This window comes from Xyrauchen texanus, chromosome 8, assembly GCF_025860055.1.
Source record: "Xyrauchen texanus isolate HMW12.3.18 chromosome 8, RBS_HiC_50CHRs, whole genome shotgun sequence".
Lineage (NCBI taxonomy): Eukaryota > Metazoa > Chordata > Actinopteri > Cypriniformes > Catostomidae > Xyrauchen > Xyrauchen texanus.
The window spans coordinates 21759098-21776452 of NC_068283.1; the positions used below are offsets into that span (position 1 = coordinate 21759098).

Genomic DNA, 17355 nt, shown 5'->3' on the forward strand with positions numbered 1-17355 from the left:
CGTCTAGACCTTATTCCCGCTAGCGCCATCTTGGATTTTTAATGGGAATGACAACATAGCTGTACAGTCTCTTCAGTGGGCTGTACTGCAGTTTAAAGTGTTTTTCGATCATTCCGCGGACAAAAAATTGATCAAAACATCTGTCCAAGAACATTCAGTATACAAAGAACTCCAGACGACATGAGTTGTGAAAAATCAGATGTGATCTAGGAATTTATATAGCTTTATACTGCTTGTGCAATTGATGAGACTGTAAGTCTATCCCTCACAGCCTCGTTGTCATTCCCATTAAAAATAAAATATGTAAAAAGATATAAAGGGAGCGATAACTACTTTTGCATCGTTCGATATTTTTATTTCATCATTATTAATGCAAATAATATAATAATATTTTTTAATAAGAAATCGCTGTTATTATAGAAAAAAACAAACATAAAAGTCCCAGAGCCAGAAATAAATAATTATATGAGGTTGTGCGATGATAATATTTGTTGACATTAAATGGATTTTGTTTTTATGCCCACACAGATGTGACATAGTAGGCTAATTTTATCCTTGAAAATTGAAAGAGCGGGCGTTTTACATAAAAATTAAATGTATGTATATATAAAATATTTTTTAAATGTAAGAAATAAATGAACAATATACTAAATAGCAAAGGTCTTATTACAATAACAACATTCCTCTCGTTGATGTGGAGGGCTAGATGGAGTGTTGTGGTGGGTGTGTTCAGTCAGTGCGACGTTTCTCTGGAACAGTTTAAGATGGCGACTGTGCATCTGAGGATCGGGGATTTGGTTTGGTAAGACATAAAATTAAACTTTTAACACTTTCATCTAATGTCACCACTGAACACCCATTCGTGCGCGTAGAAATTCAGATTTCAATCTCTTGTCGTGACTGCATTGTTTAAATTGAGCATATGGCCCCATTTAAGTCTGCCGAGAAGACAAACGTTGGACCAGCAGAATTGAGAGAGAGCTTAGCTTACAAGCTAACATCACGTTTTTTGATGTATGTGCTGTTAGTGTTGTAAAAGATTTAGGATTGTTTACCCTAACATTTAAGTTTGTTATTAGGTGGATATTGAATTTATAACCAGCTTTAATGCATTTAGGAGAGCCGTTTGTTGGTGGTGGTTAGCTGTACAGTAGCTAGCTTGATTCGATGCACCAGCGCTTCCTTTTCACAAACCCCCAAATGAGCCACAGCCATATGAACCACTAACATTCTCCTCTCAATATGTGTTTCAGGGGAAAGCTTGGACGCTATCCACCTTGGCCAGGCAAGGTATGATTTGATAATATAAAATATTGAGTTAAAGTTGTGTTTGTCTTAGGTCAGCTGTTGGCTCGTTTGTTGTATGTAGTTGACCACGCAGACAGAGGTCATGGGCTGTTCTCAAAACCCAGTGAGCTGCCTTCCTATGATATTGAATGCAACAGCAGGCTGTTATGGATAAAAATGTTATTTTGCATGTTTGGCAGCCCATTGACTAATCTTATAACCATCCCTGTGTTTTTAGATCGTCAGTCCTCCAAAGGATCTGAAAAGGCCGAGAGGCAAAAAATGCTTTTTTGTCAAATTTTTTGGGACTGAAGATCAGTAAGTACACAGATTGTCATAAGTTTTCTTTTACGACCAGACCCTCGTTTCTACTTTTGCTCTGAGAGGCTTCGTTATGTAGATCTTAACTTTTTTATGATTTGCCCTTTTAGTGCCTGGATAAAGGTAGAACAGCTGAAGCCCTACCACCCCCACAAAGATGAGATGATCAAGATAAACAAAGGCAAGCGCTTCCAACAGGCTGTTGATGCAGTGGAGGAGTACCTCAAAAAAGCCAAGGGCAAAGATCAGGTTAGTCCATACAAAGACCCCTTATCCACCATCGGGCCGAAGAGTTCTCATAAAAAAAACTATACCTATTATATACGATTTGGGGAAAATGTCATATTGCGATTATTGAGGCTAATATTGCGATATAATAAACAAATGGTATCATGAGTCAACTTTCTTGGTTATCAAGGAAAATTCACAAATAGATTACTGATAATGCTGAAATGTGTATTTCTCAACTCAAACATACAAACTAGCAACAAAAACCACTATAAATGAACAGTGTTTTCAAATTAAAATATTTTTACTAAATTAAATAACATCTTTGCATTACTGCAAACTTGTTATTTTCTCAATATTACACCTAAATAAATTAGAACAATAAATAAGAACATAAACATTTTCATGAAATTAAGATTGTCCAAACAAACAGGGACGTTTAAGCAGGATGTAACATGTACTTTCTATAAACTCTTTTGAAAAGGAAGCTGGATATAAAAGTGGTTCACTCAATCAAACCACTAAAACTGTTGTTGTTTTTTTTTTTTTTTTTAATGACAACTGGTATTTACAAATCCTCTTTCTAAAAAGTTCTACTTATCGCTGGTATCTCTTGTCCAGTGTGTGGATCATTTTCTGAAATCTCACTTTTCTACTTTTCTCTGTGCTGTTTCAGGTGCTGCCACGTGATGTAGCAACTTTAATTTTGCACAGTACCTCTCTCTGCTCAGTGTCGGTTATCTTAAAGCCAAAATATTGCCATATACCCAGGGTTTTTTCCTGGCTTAAAATGAGGCGGAGGTGGTACCATACTGATCAAAAAAGTGACGTTAAAAACACGTAAACATTGGCTTTGCATTAATACACTCCTAATGATCTGGCAACTGAATAGTAGTGTTAATTTTGTCAGAAAATCCAGTTTCAAATGTCCTTTGTAGTTTTTATCATATTTAGTCAACCTTATCCTATTTCTTGTTTTTAGTCGTTTTGTTTGACAAAGTCTGAGAATTTTTTTTATGCAGTTTTAGTCAATGAAAACTGTTGACATTTTAGTAACTGAAAACTGTTGACATTTTAGTAACATTTAGTCATCTTGATATTTTAGTCACTAAACACTGTAAACATTTTAGCCATAAGAATTTTATTGATAAGCATTTGTCAATCCAAAACCTATATATTATTGTTGTTGTAACAATAGTCTTTCGCGACTGGTTGAAGCAGATCTGACCGCACAGAGAGTGACAGTTTTGGAGTTTGTGTTTATTTACATGGCATGCTCCCATATTATTTGAAGCTTAATTAAGGATGAAATAAAGATATAAAGATATATCGCCAAGCTGTGATCTGTGTTTCTATCAGACACTCGAGCTGCAGCGCTCCTCTCATCTCATGAGCGTGTCATCATTATAGACTGGTCATCTTTTTATTAGCTGTGTAGAAAATGGGCTGTCACGTCCACACATGCACTTATTTATTTAATAAAATCACAACATTTTGCCGTCATATAATCGCACAGGCTGATATCACGATTGTGCTATGATTAATCGTGCAGCACTACTATCCATGCCGGTCCGGACCAGCTGGCTTGGTTGCACTTTCTTTTTCCACTGTGGTGCTGTGAAATCAGGAGAATGCATGTAACGGATCCAGCTTTTGGTGATAGTGTGAGAGAGAAACATTGGAGCGAGTGTGGCGTACTGTGGAGGATGATTGCATATTCCAGTTTTTAGGACTGCTTTTTCCCCTGTTTTTACTCCACTAAATAGCCGCCAAGACAAGTGTCCATGTCACAAAAAGGAAAGTAAATGGGAAAAGGGCAAGAGATTTACTATTATTTACTGAGGGCTTGTGTTTACCGCTGGACAGGAACATATGGACAGGTAAAAGTTCCCAGACTAGCTTAAAAGGATATTTATTTACAAAATATTATATAAGTATTATATGAAAATAGAATATGAGAATATACTGATGTATTTTGAGTTTTAATGAGCTAGAAATTTACTATCCTGGCAAAGAAGGTGTTTAGAAAATAAATGTAGGCTACAATACTATTTAAACCATCATAATAAAATCATGAAGATACACTAAATGAGTCACCACATACTAAAGTCAGTGCGGTTCGCTAACCAAGACGAGAACTCTGGGCCGAGAATGGTTTATAGTCGTGCCGAACCGCGCTCAAGTGGAAATACTATACAGTGCTCCGTATCGTTCAACCCGATGGTGGAAAAGTGGCAGATACCCTGTGTACCATTTCAGAATGTTAATGGCTCACGTTGCATGAAATCGTTCCTTTTATAGGCACATCCTGATGACAAAAGCAAATCTGAGAAAGGCCGTAAAGCAGCTAAACCCATGAAGATTATTGAAGAGGATGATGAAGATGCCTTCAAAGGTGGCTCATCAGACAAGGTTTGAAGATAGTGCTTTACCCTTACATGGCACTGTTGTGGGACAGTTGGATCGTAACCCAACAAGTTTCCAAAGGGATTATTTTTTTTTGTCAGGTTCATCCAAGTCCTTTGCTAAGGCCGTTTGCTGTTGCACCTACTGCGGCATCAGGTTACAGTTGTGTGTTTTAGTTTCGGATTTGTCAAGCCGGACCCACCCATTCATTCAGACTGTTGTGTCATCTTTTGCTGTGCCTCTGCCTTGCTGTATTTTTGAATGGCCACAGATCCAGCTAACTCAGAGATTTGTTTCATACGATAAAGCCAATCTATACACATGGTGAATGTGTCTCTCTATCCCTTAAGGAACAGACTGACTCTGACCCAGAACCATCCTCTGTACGACGGCTGGTCGCTGGAACAGTATCAGGATTCAAATGGGAGAGCAGTGTAGGTCACATTCACAGTTTATCTCTGCCTTATCTGCATTTTTATGTGTTCTGCACATAATATGCTCCTTTCTATAAATTAAGCTTTTTTTCATAGTTTGGCTAAAGTAATGGAGTTAGGTGCAGTCAAAGAAGTACAATGTGGATTTTCGCAGTCAAATTCAATAATGTCATCAATCTTTTAAAGCATCTGTCACTGAAATTAGATGATTCAGAAACTCCTCATTTTCAAATAGCAAAAATGCATTGTCATTGCATCTTTCAACATGTTGCTGTAAACAGTTGCAGATTAAACCACTATCAGGGCTGGGATTCCCAATAGCATCGTAAGCCTAAGTAGAACTTATTGCACTTTTCCACTGCGCGTTACAGTTCGACTCGATTCACTTTACTTTTCTGAGCTTGCTTTTCCACTGCTGTTTAGTGCCACCTCAACGTGGGTGGGATTATAGGATGATCATCATGGTTGGGCCGTAACATACCATCCTCCATTGTGGACTCCAGCCATGGCTGAGTCCAGGGCACTCTCCCTCCCATTGCTTACCTGTCTAGATGGCGTCCATTTGGTCAAACCACTTCCACTTTTCCTTGATGGATCTGTAATCACTTAAAAATATTTTTTTTACTTTTCCCTACACTGTTGGTAGGTCCAGTGGTAGCCGTGTCTTAGCTGTACGGCCAACAGCTAAGACGCTTCCTGAAAGACATTTTTGTTTTGTTCGTCACTAGCAAAAACGTCTACACCTCGTTTATTAATCATGGCGTGGTTTTGCGCACAGCCGTTTCTTTTTACAATTTATACTGCTATTGTTTTAGCGAACTTTAAAACTAGCGGGTTGATGTCCCTTGTCGAAAATCCAGTGAAGCTGGTAGTGATGATTCTCTATGACCAAAGGGTTTTGACATCACATTTAGTATCTGCTTGGCTCCCTGACCGAGGTGGTGGTGAAAGTACCAGGTACTATCCAGAGTGGAAAACCCCCCAAAAGCGAGCCGAGTTGTACAGTGCAGTGGAAAAGCCCCATTAGAATCCATTGGTGCCAGTGTTCTCTATGATCAACTTAAGCTTGCGATGCTTTTGGGAAACCCAGCCCAGGTCAGCAAGTCTCTTTGGAGAATAGTTTCCAATTTAATTCTCTTCCATTATAGCCAGTAAAGGATGACCCACATTTCCATCACTTTCTGCTCAGCCAGTCTGAGAAGGTAAGGAGTCATTTTGCTGCTGGGATACTGAATTTCTTTATTGTTAGTGCAAACTAATACCTGTCACTTGCACACAATGGCTTCTCTATTTTAACCTCTGAATTATTCCCTCCCCAAACCGCTTTTGGTGATGCTGTTTGGCTGCATCTGCAACATGGTTGTTTTACTGAATTTAAGTATTGAAACACATACAGTGTTTATCTTATCGATTGATCTTCTGACATGAGATGACTTGTGGCTGGCATGTTAAAAAAAATGTTTGAACAGTCATTTTGTACAGTCATCATTTAAAGGTCCATTTAGGCCATGTTTGCACAGTGTGTTCGAGCCAGCATGTCTAAGTAATTGATTAGATAAAAAAAAAAAATGAATAGGAAAAGGTTGTTTTCAGCCTGCAGAACAGCCTGGACAAGATACTATTGTGCTTCGGTTCAAAGGCCAGTTATGCTAGCGAACTAAACAGCTCTTTCCTCTTGGCACTTGTTCTTCAGAGGAACATTTCCTTCTTACTTGACCTTTTCCTCTTTGCTTTCAGGCCTCACAGTCTTAATATGATTTCTTAAAAAAAGTCATTAAGATCTTAAATGCGTTTCTCAAAATGACTCTGTGTTTATGTAGGCTGTGTCAGCCACAGTTTTGTCCCGTTTAAGTTTCAGTTAAACTGAAAGCATGGGACTGAGCCTGCTAGCTTTATTTTCAGTTCCTAACACTGGCTTTGCTCCTGGCCCTCTGCTCTAGTATCAGATATGGCGGTATCAGCCGTGTAAGTGCAAACTGTACAGGAAGTCAGCAGAGCAATGTGTAACATACACTTAAGATCATTTGTGACTGTTGGGCCAAATGTTTTCCACCTCGTTTTCTCCCCTGGCTTTTTCCTTTTGTGTTTTCACCCCATAGTTTATCTAGAATCCTTTTTTCACAAGACTTTATGCTCTTATTTGAATTTGATGTACCAAAAACTACCCTCTCTCCTTACAGCCGGCTTCATCAATGGAGCCCATCACCAAACGCTTAAAGATCATTGAGGAGGTGAGTATTGCCTGGGAAGTCATGTGGTTTCTTCAATAACTTGGTAGTTAGTCAGCTGTGTTCATTAATTGAAATAATTGTCTGTATTTCTCCTACAAAGGACACCAGATCGACGTCTATTCAGGCAGCAGACAGCACAGCAATCAGTGGCAGCATCACTCCTACAGACAAAAGGTAATGTAATTGATTATCTTGCGTCTCAATTTTTTATTTATTTTTATTATCTAGGTGGTCCAATTTAATAGTTTGTGGAACCATTTTGGCTCCATTTAACAGAATTTATGGCATAATGTTTATTACTACTAACTATGACTTAGTAAACCCTTCATTTATAAAATAAATGTGGGAACAGTAAGGCTTATAATGGAAGGAAAAGGGGCCAGTCTAAAAACGTTAAAATACTTACACTTTCAAAATTATAGCCATAAGACGTAAACATTAAATGTGTTACATGTATCTAGTACGATATAATCAGGGATTTACTGGTGCTGCATCGTTTTACAGGGTTTGCCAGTCATCATAACAACGAAGTTGTAATATTGGGTATAACTTTACATGGATGTGGTTGGTCAGCGATTTCCTTGCACCAAAATTTTTACATCTTGTGGCTATACTTTTGAAACGCTATGCATTTTTATGTTTATGGACTGGCCCTAATCACTTTTATTATAAGTGCCTTTTTGTTTTTGACAGTGGATGTCAGTTGTGTTTTTATTTATTTTTTGTTTTTGTTTATCAACATTATACCACTAATTATGTTGATTGAGATTAACTATTGAACTTGGAACATTAAAGGGACAGTTCACCCAAAAATGAAAATTCTCTCATTATTTACTCAACCTGATGCCATCCCAGATATGAATGACTTAGTTTCTTCTGCAGAACACAAAGATGTTTAGAAGAATATTTCAGCTCTGTAGGTCTTTACAATGTAAGTGAATGGAAATCAGACTTTTGTAGCTCCAAAAAATCACATAAAGGCAGCATAAATGTAATCCATACGACTGGTTAAATCCATATCCTTCAGAATAGGGCTGGCCGCTAAAACGATACTTTTCACTTTCAAATGTAAATAGGCACCACGTGTGACTTTCAGATGTGAAAGTGGAGATATAGAGCTAAAACCCACACCTTTTATATAGCTTCTGACGATATAGATTTAACCACTGGAGTCAAATAGATTACTTTTATGTTTAATTTGTGAGTTTTGGAGCAACAAACGTCTGGTCACCATTCACTTGCATTTTATGGACCAACAGAGCTGAAATATTCTTCTAAAAATCTTCAGTTGATTTCTGCTGAAGAAAGTCATACATTTCTGGAATGGCATGAGGGTCAGTGAATTATGAGAGAGTGTTCATTTTGGATGAACTGTTTCTTAAATAATGTCTATAATCCTATGCTGTTTGCATACTTGTTTTTACAACAGGATAGGATTCCTTGGACTGGGACTAATGGGAAGTGGTGTGGTCTGTAATTTGTTGAAGATGGGGCATGTTGTCACCGTTTGGAATCGCACAGCAGAAAAGGTAAAATTTATGAGGTTTTAATGAAGTCTCTCAGTAAAACCCAAGTGAATGTGGATGTCTTATGACTGATTTTGTGCTCGCTTTCTTTTGCAGTGTGATTTGTTCATTCAGGAAGGTGCCAGATTAGGCCGAACACCCGCAGAGGTTGTGTCCATGTGTGATATCACATTTTCCTGTGTATCAGACCCCAAAGCTGCCAGAGATGTAGGCCTTTTTTCTTTTCTTTTTTTATAGTGCTCAAATGTCTTAATTGGCAGTCTGTAATGTTGGCTTTGCTTTGATTTAAATACAGTTACAACTTCCTTTTCTGTTCAGCTTGTTTTTGGTCCAAGTGGAGTTCTCCAAGGAATCAGACCAGGCAAATGCTATGTGGAGATGTCCACTGTTGATTCAGAAACAATCACTGAGCTCGCACAGGTAATGAGACCTTTTTAAATCCTCATCTTGACCATTTTGCAGTGTCATATTGATAGAAAAGTGATAGTTCATCCTAAAATGAAAATTCTGTAACTTACTCCTGTTGCTCCAAAACTGTATTACTGTTTCTTCTGTGAAACACAAAAAAAGAGATGTTGGGCTGAACCATTCACTTTCATTACATCAACGTTCATTACAACGTTTCATCTAACATCCCCTTTTGTGCTCTACGGAAGGAAAAATGTCATACAGGTTTGGAACAACACGACTAATTAAATGATGACAGGATCATTTAGGTGTGAAATGTTCCCTCCAATGGTGGAGGAAACATTTAACCGAGATGCATTTGAATCTGTTCTGTAGGTCATCACATCCAGAGGAGGCAGGTTCTTAGAAGCTCCAGTTTCAGGCAGCCAGCAGCTTTCCAATGATGGTATGTTGGTCATTGTTGCTGCAGGAGACCGCAGTGTTTATGAAGACTGTAGCAGCTGTTTCCAAGCTATGGGGAAGACCTCATTCTTTATAGGTACAACACCTTTTAGTCTTGTCATGTAGTTTTTTCCAGGTTGATGTTTGCTCTTGATATTAAATTGTTCCTGTCTTGTGAAGCAGGTGAAGCAGGACATGCTGCAAGAATGATGTTGATCCTTAACATGGTTCAAGGCAGTTTCATGGCAACCATTGCAGAGGGACTGACTTTGGCCCAGGCCACGGGACAGTCACAACAAACATTCTTGGATATTCTTTGCCAGGGACAGATGGCAAGCACTTTTGTGGACCAGAAATGCCAAAGTAGGTTTACTGTTTAAAATGGTTTGCTCATATGTGTAAAGTTGGCATACACAGAGTTGCTATAATGCAACTTTGGATAAGTTAGAATTGAATGCAGTTATAAATGAGTCGTAAGTTGATGCCTTTGAACACGCATCACTTGGGGGAGCATGCTTCCTGCCATTAACTTTAGTCTATAACATGGTGCTTCTTAGTGTTGGTGTCCTTTAGTCTCAATGTCAAATGCTAATCGACACTCATGGTACAGACTCTTTTGTCATTTGTTGTGTAAATTCTCTGAGGAATGTAAAAGAACCATTGCAAAATTTGGAGATTAAACATAAGCATCTAAATGCAACTCTGCATTATGCTCATGTACTAATTTACCTTTTAAATGAATTAACATTTTACCATTGGGTTCTACACTTTAATAATTGACAAAGCATTAGGCTTTATGAAGTAACAATAAAATTGTTTTTGCATTTTATTAAAGGTGCTATAAGTGATTTTATTTTTTTATTTTTATGGAAAAGTATGCAAAACATTTTCCTAATCCCTTAAAGATATTAATGACATGAGTGTCTTGAGATACCTCATTGGTCTCTGTAACAGCTGTAGACTTTGTAAACTGCAAACAAAAATGTGTCTGCGGACATTGACCTTTTCACCTGTCAATCATTTTGCTCGTTCTTATTTGAAAGCGGATCATTGAGGCTATAATTCATAATGCTTGTTAGTTGAGGGCGCTATCGTGCCACTGTTGAATTTGACCACCACATGAGCAAATGCCACATGCCGCTCTTTTGCTCAGTTTTTGTTCTCAAAATTAACTTTGGCGGGTGGGATTTTGGAATGAGGGGGTGTGGCTAATTCAACAGCTCAGTCACGTGATAGCTTCGGAATGCTAAAATCGCTTACAGCACCTTTTAATGCATTATTAGGCAATTAATTGTTAATTTATAAATGCACTACTGTTCATCGTTAGTTCATATTAGTTTGCAATGCATTAACTAATGTTGCGGAGGTGGGAGCAAGTCAAGTCTTAACCATCAAGTCTCAAGTGCAGACAAATCAAGCAAGTCAAGCCACAGTACTAAAATTAATATTTCCATTTTTGAAATAAATATTTAGTTTTGCTCTGAAAAGATTAACGTGTGTGTGTGTGTGTGTGTGTGTATATATATATATATATATATATATATACATTGTACATTGCGTTAATGGAGTGGTGGTGGCGTAGTGGCTAAAGCACAGGGCTGTTAATCAGAAGGTCTCTGGTTCGAACCCCACAGCCACCACCATTGTGTCCTTGAGCAAGACACTTAACTCCAGGTTGCTCCAGGGGGATTGTCCCTGTAATAATTGCACTGTAAGTCGCTTTGGATAAAAGCGTCTGCCAAATGCATAAATGTAAATGTAATGAACATACATGGTATTTTAAATACTGTGAATACTTCTAGATTCCTTATCCGAATTGTTTTGATTTTTAGAATTAACCGGTTAAAAATTATAACACTGCGTGTATTCGGTGTAAAAATGTGGTCAGATTATAAAGGTATTGCATTCTAGGGCTTTAAAGTCTTCAGAAGTCATAATCACTATGAGAACACTTGGATTTCATCACGAGTCATTTTGTATATTTTATACTAGTCATGTTTTAAATAAAGTCTTCTAATAAAGCCTACAAATAGTAATAATAATTCATTGATGTCGCAGTATCTTTTTAAACACATTTCATTACTGTTTATAATAAGTTATTGAAAATAATAATAATAATTAAAAACATTCAAGTCTTTGTCGAGTCATGCAGATCGAGTCATGTCTCGAGTCGCTGGTTCTCAAGTTAAAGTCAAGTCATTTTCTTAATTTAGTCAAGCAGGTCACAAGTCCTTAAAGACTCTAGTCAAGTCATGTAACTCGAGTCCCCCACCTCTAATGTTGACAACTTTGAATGTAAAAATTTTTTTTTGTCTGTTTTAGAATTTAGTAAGATTATTAAATGCTGCAAAAGTTTTGTTGGTTCATGTTAACTATTGAGTGTACTTATGTCAATGTATAATTTATACATGTACTGTAAAGTGTTTCCAAATAAGAACTATTTATTAGATTGACCGTTTTGTTTTTCTCCTCAGATATCTTGCAGGGCAACTTCAAACCTGATTACTATCTGAAACATATTCAGAAAGATCTGAGACTGGCCATTTCAATGGGAGATTCAGTTAATCACCCAACACCGATGGCAGCTGCTGCAAATGAGGTGGGACATCACTTGATTCTAATTGGTTAACTCATATCAGTGGCTGTGTCTCGTTTGGAAGCCTGCATGCTAGGTGGGACGCGTCCTTTGAAGGATGCAGTTATACAGAGCGTCCTCCTTTTAAACAAGCCTCATTTAAACGAGACAGTCATAGGACGAACGGAACATAACATGGTTGCTATGACAGCACGCCACTCTTTAACAAGCATGAGCGCTTTGAGAAGGGAACAAAGTCCCTCTGGAAGGGAATGTATGAGGTACATTTTAGGAGAGTCATAATGATGTAAAGAGAAAAGAAAATTGATTTTACAGGTGTACTTTTAGTCTAATACTTTTATATATTAATATAATTATACATATTATATACTCTGTACCCATCTACTGAGGTACTTCAACTTGGGAATTAGTATTCCTTGAGTTTGAACAACATATTTACGGGCAAATTGGAGTTGTTGTTTTTGTTGAAGCAAAGAATTGTGGGTTGTGAGTGCCCACTAAGGGTACACCTCATGCATCCTCTGAACTCCTGTGATAGAAGGTTGCATTTAAAGGCTGCATTCGAAGTGTCCTACTCGCTTTTCTGAAATGAGACTCGATGACGTATGCGGCCGACAAATGCGACCTCCGGAGGACATCCTTCCAAACGAGACACAGCCAATGTATCAGATACTCCATTGAACTAATGTATTTTGACTTTTTAAGAGACGCTATAATGCAATTTGATGTAAACTAATCCACATGACAAACTTTAACAGTAATGTGCTTTCAAAGTGATAAAAACAAACGTAAAAGAACAGCTTAGCCTTGGTGGCTTTCTCTGGCAATTAATTGCAATTTGAACAGTTCATTAATTTGCTTTTAAGAAGTAATTTTTTATTTTTCTGCAGGTATACAAGAGGGCAAAAGCGTTGGACCAGTCAGACAATGACATGTCTGCAGTCTACAGAGCTTATATTCACTAATTCTGTAGATATGCTTTGCGTCCTGGACCACAAACCTTACTCTTTCTTCGTTTCTCTCCTCTGTCTATTTCTCTGCTGATGAATTTTGTTGGGCACCAGTCAAATGTTTTCCCATGTATAATGGGATCTCTTTAGCAGCCTAATCTGAGCATTGCACTGATTATAATATTGCTGCACATATGCTGAACGGGAGGTGTTCAACTCTTTGCGATTATTGATATTTTTTTTGATAGAGCGTGCAGTGTATTACAACTGCATTTCAATAAGGATACTGCATACAATGCAGTCTTGTTTGAAGAGACTAGGGTTTTATTTATCATTCATATCTTTACTAATGACTTCCCTCAGTGTGCTTTTTTTCCTCAATGTTCAGAAATCTTAAGTATGAACCTTCTGATCTCAAACAGGCTTGAGGAGCATGACGAAGAAAACAGCCACTGCATTGCCTTAATACCCATATATGATAGATGTATTTATTTATTTTATCTCTAAAGATCACCATCCTGTCAGGTGCATTGTGGCTGTACATTTAATTTTCTCACTTATTTGTTCCTCTCATTTTTGGAAATCACCAGTTCACTAGATTTTTTTTTTATTGCCTTTATGAGAAATGTAGTATTGTTTTTTTTTTTATTAGGAGTTGCCCATATAATAATCACGCAGAAGATCCCGAAATGTCCCTGAAATCTTTCTTAATGAATGAATCTCATGCTGAAAAGCATCCCTTAATTTTCCCAAGTATTCAGTCATGACTATCAGTAATGGAACTAACTTTTTCCAGCTTGACTTAAGGTTTTTCCCTGCTTTAGGTCTAGTTTTGCATCACACGCGCATCTTTCAACTGGACTTTAGAAGAAAAAATAAAACGACATTTGGAATTATTTAATTTTCATTTTACTTTATTTTAAAGTTTTATATTAGACCTCAGAAGTTAAAAAAACAACAAAAAAAAAATCATATTTTATGTTTAAATTTGGCGTAGTCTGATGGTGGGGTTGATTTGCCTTATTTTTATTTTCTTTTGTCTAATTGTTTGAAAAACTAATTGGCTGTGGCAATCTTTGATTTCAGCTACCATTATGGCTTATGGAAATGTAAAACAAAGTTACGTCAAGATAAAGTTGGAATAATTTTGCAGCATTTTATACCTAAATTATAATTGTTGGAATGCATTTGTTCATTTTAAAAGACAGATGACAGGCCATATGGTCAGTGGCATATCATTTAGTAATTTCGGTATTTTGTTTTAAACTCAAAAGAAATACAGGGTGATTCCTTTTCTATGAACTGTTGTTCTGCCAAGAACACTTTGAGGTTGACAATTTTGTGATTTATTAAGGACTTGGTAAGATTAAGATGTTGTGTGTATATATATCCCCATCAAAAGTTTTGGCTATTTGAATACATGGAATAACATGCTTTCAGTTCGACTCTACTGAATTCATTAATCTGGTGTCTTAATATTGTAGGCTGTTCTTTTGTCTTAGCTAATGGGTTTATTTACTGTAAATGGTTTGATTTTTGTGGCTTAACAGATTTGGTAATGAAATGTTGACATCCCGTTTCCAGTTGTGCAAGGAAGGTTTTGGTGTTCTAATTGGAGTTTATTTATAATTTCATGAAAATGTGAAATTTCTTCTTTTTTTCTTTTGTTTGTCTGGTCAACTGAATCCTCTGAATAAACAAAACCGAATGTCTAAATAGGTTGGCTTATTCTTTATTCCCAACTCATTATTTTGCCGCTTTATGTTTTCATAGGTGCACTTTAGTGTTTGGACGATTTCTCATTTGTAAATCGATATTTCAAAAGTTTGCATTATTCAGCACTTTGATTCCTTCAACATTATTAACAATAAGGTTAATGTAATTAGTTTTAAAGCTGCAAAACAGCAGCAGTACACAAAAATACCAGTATACATACACATGTATGTTAATTAAAACAAGGAAAAAAAAAAATATACGGGTGTGAATTAAAGCTATTTCAGAATGATGAATTGTTTACAATTTCTGGCATAAGAATGATATGCATGTCATTGCAAACTCATCCTGAATATAATAGCATTACGTAGCAATACAATAGGAATATACAATATATTATTTAAATAAAAAAAGAATATAATTTGACATGTATGTATAGAGACACACACATATTTTATATATATATATATATATATATATATATATATATACACTCACCTAAAGGATTATTAGGAACATCATACTAATAATGTGTTTGACCCCCTTTCGCCTTCAGAACTGCCTTAATTCTACGTGGCATTGATTCAACAAGGTGCTGAAAGCATTCTTTAGAAATGTTGGCCCATATTGATAGGATAGCATCTTGCAGTTGATGGAGATTTGTGGGATGCACATCCAGGGCACGAAGCTCCCGTTCCACCACATCCCAAAGATGCTCTATTGGGTTGAGATCTGGTGACTGTGGGGGCCATTTTAGTACAGTGAACTCATTGTCATGTTCAAGAAACCAATTTGAAATGATTCGAGCTTTGTGACATGGTGCTTATCCTGCTGGAAGTAGCCATCAGAGGATGGGTACATAGTGGCCATAAAGGGATGGACATGGTCAGAAACAATGCTCAGGTAGGCCGTGGCATTTAAACGATGCCCAATTGGCACTAAGGGGCCTAAAGTGTGCCAAGAAAACATCCCCACACCATTACACCACCACCAGCAGCCTGCACAGTGGTAACAAGGCATGATGGATCCATGTTCTCATTCTGTTTACGCCAAATTCTGACTCTACCATCTGAATGTCTCAACAGAAATCGAGACTCATCAAACCAGACAACATTTTTCCAGTCTTCAACTGTCCAATTTTGGTGAGCTCTTGCAAATTGTAGCCTCTTTTTCCTATTTGTAGTGGAGATGAGTGGTACCCGGTGGGGTCTTCTGCTGTTGTAGCCCATCCGCCTCAAGGTTGTGTGTGTTGTGGCTTCACAAATGCTTTGCTGCATACCTCGGTTGTAACGAGTGGTTATTTCAGGCAAAGTTGCTCTTCTATCAGCTTGAATCAGTCGGCCCATTCTCCTCTGACCTCTAGCATCAACAAGGCATTTTCGCCCACAGGACTGCCGCATACTGGATGTTTTTCCCTTTTCACACCATTCTTTGTAAACCCTAGAAATGGTTGTGCGTGAAAATCCCAGTAACTGAGCAGATTTTGAAATACTCAGACCGGCCCGTCTGGCACCAACAACCATACCACGCTCAAAATTGCTTAAATCACCTTTCTTTCCCATTCTGACATTCAGTTTGGAGTTCAGAAGATTGTCTTGACCAGGACCACACCCCTAAATGCATTGAAGCAACTGCCATGTGATTGGTTGATTAGATAATTGCATTAATGAGAAATTGAACAGGTGTTCCTAATAATCCTTTAGGTGAGTGTATACACACACACACACACACACACACACACACACACACACACACACACACACCTGTACATCTTATACAGGGAATGGTGTGAAAAACAAAACGCATCCAGTGAGCAGTTTGTGGGGCTTTCCACTAAGGAAGACACGCGAACCAGCGTCTGCTTCAAGGTCAGGTTCTTTAATTAACACACTATACATACAATACACACAATTGTACAGCACACTTTCTTCCTAGTTGCTGGTCTGGGTGTAGGCACTCTCTCCCTAGGCTCTGTGGCTGCTGCTCTTTTATGCCGCTCTCCTCATGCTTACTGCAATTAGACACAGGTGTTAGACATAATTTAGCTCAGGTGTGAGCGCCCTTACCGCTTTTCTCTCCCGGACGGGCGCTTGACCACGCCCCCGCTGCCACACAGTTCTGTGGGCGAAAATGACTTGTTGATGAGTGAGGACAATGGAGTGGTTCAAGCTGACAGAAAGACTGGTAATTCAGATAACCCCTCTGTACAATTGTAGTGAGCAGAATAGCATCTCAGAATGCACAACATGTCGAACGGTGAGCCGGATGGGCTACAACAGTAGAAGACAACGTTGGGTTCCACTTCTGTCAGCCAGTAACAGAAAACTGAGGCTGCAGTGGGCCTACCATTTGTGTACCTCAGCAGAAATCTAGATTTGTCAGACCAGGTGATGTTTTTCTCAAAACAGCCCATCTGGCACCAACAATCATGCCACGATTAAATCACTGAGATCACATTTTTTCCCTGTTCTGATTCTGGTTGTTGTGAACATTAACTGAAGCTCCTGACCCATATCTGCATGACATTGGCTGATCAGATAATCGCAAGAATAAGATGATGTACAGGCGTACTTAAAGTGGCTTGTGAGTATATAAACTAAAAAAAGAAACGTCCTCTCACTTTCAACTTCTTTTATTTTCAGCAAACCTAACATGTGTAAATATTTGTATGAACATAAAAAGATTCAACAACTAAGACATAAACTGAACAAGTCTCACAGACATGTGGCCATCAGAAATGTAATTATGTGTCCTTGAACAAAAAGGGGGTCAAAATAGAAAGTTACAGTCTGGTGTGGCCACCAGCTGCATTAA

The 17355-nt window shown here is 37.8% G+C and overlaps 1 protein-coding gene across 3 annotated transcripts; it reads left to right on the forward strand.

The window, feature by feature from the left end:
• Positions 1 to 700: 700 nt before the first annotated feature.
• Positions 701 to 14536, forward strand: LOC127648005 (cytokine-like nuclear factor N-PAC). 3 transcript variants are annotated; one of them, XM_052132558.1, is made up of 16 exons: positions 701 to 802; positions 1254 to 1290; positions 1526 to 1605; positions 1719 to 1857; positions 4138 to 4248; positions 4593 to 4676; positions 5825 to 5878; positions 6857 to 6907; positions 7008 to 7081; positions 8337 to 8436; positions 8530 to 8640; positions 8752 to 8853; positions 9217 to 9379; positions 9463 to 9645; positions 11757 to 11881; positions 12769 to 14536. In XM_052132558.1, the coding sequence occupies exons 1-16, from the start codon at positions 765 to 767 to the stop codon at positions 12841 to 12843; spliced, it is 1527 nt and encodes a 508-aa protein (XP_051988518.1). In that variant the 5' UTR covers positions 701 to 764; the 3' UTR covers positions 12844 to 14536. The 3 variants fall into 3 exon arrangements, with proteins under 3 accessions (XP_051988518.1, XP_051988519.1, XP_051988520.1); XM_052132559.1 differs by having other exon boundaries at positions 9466 to 9645; XM_052132560.1 differs by lacking the exons at positions 4593 to 4676; positions 5825 to 5878.
• The last annotated feature ends 2819 nt before the right edge of the window (positions 14537 to 17355 follow it).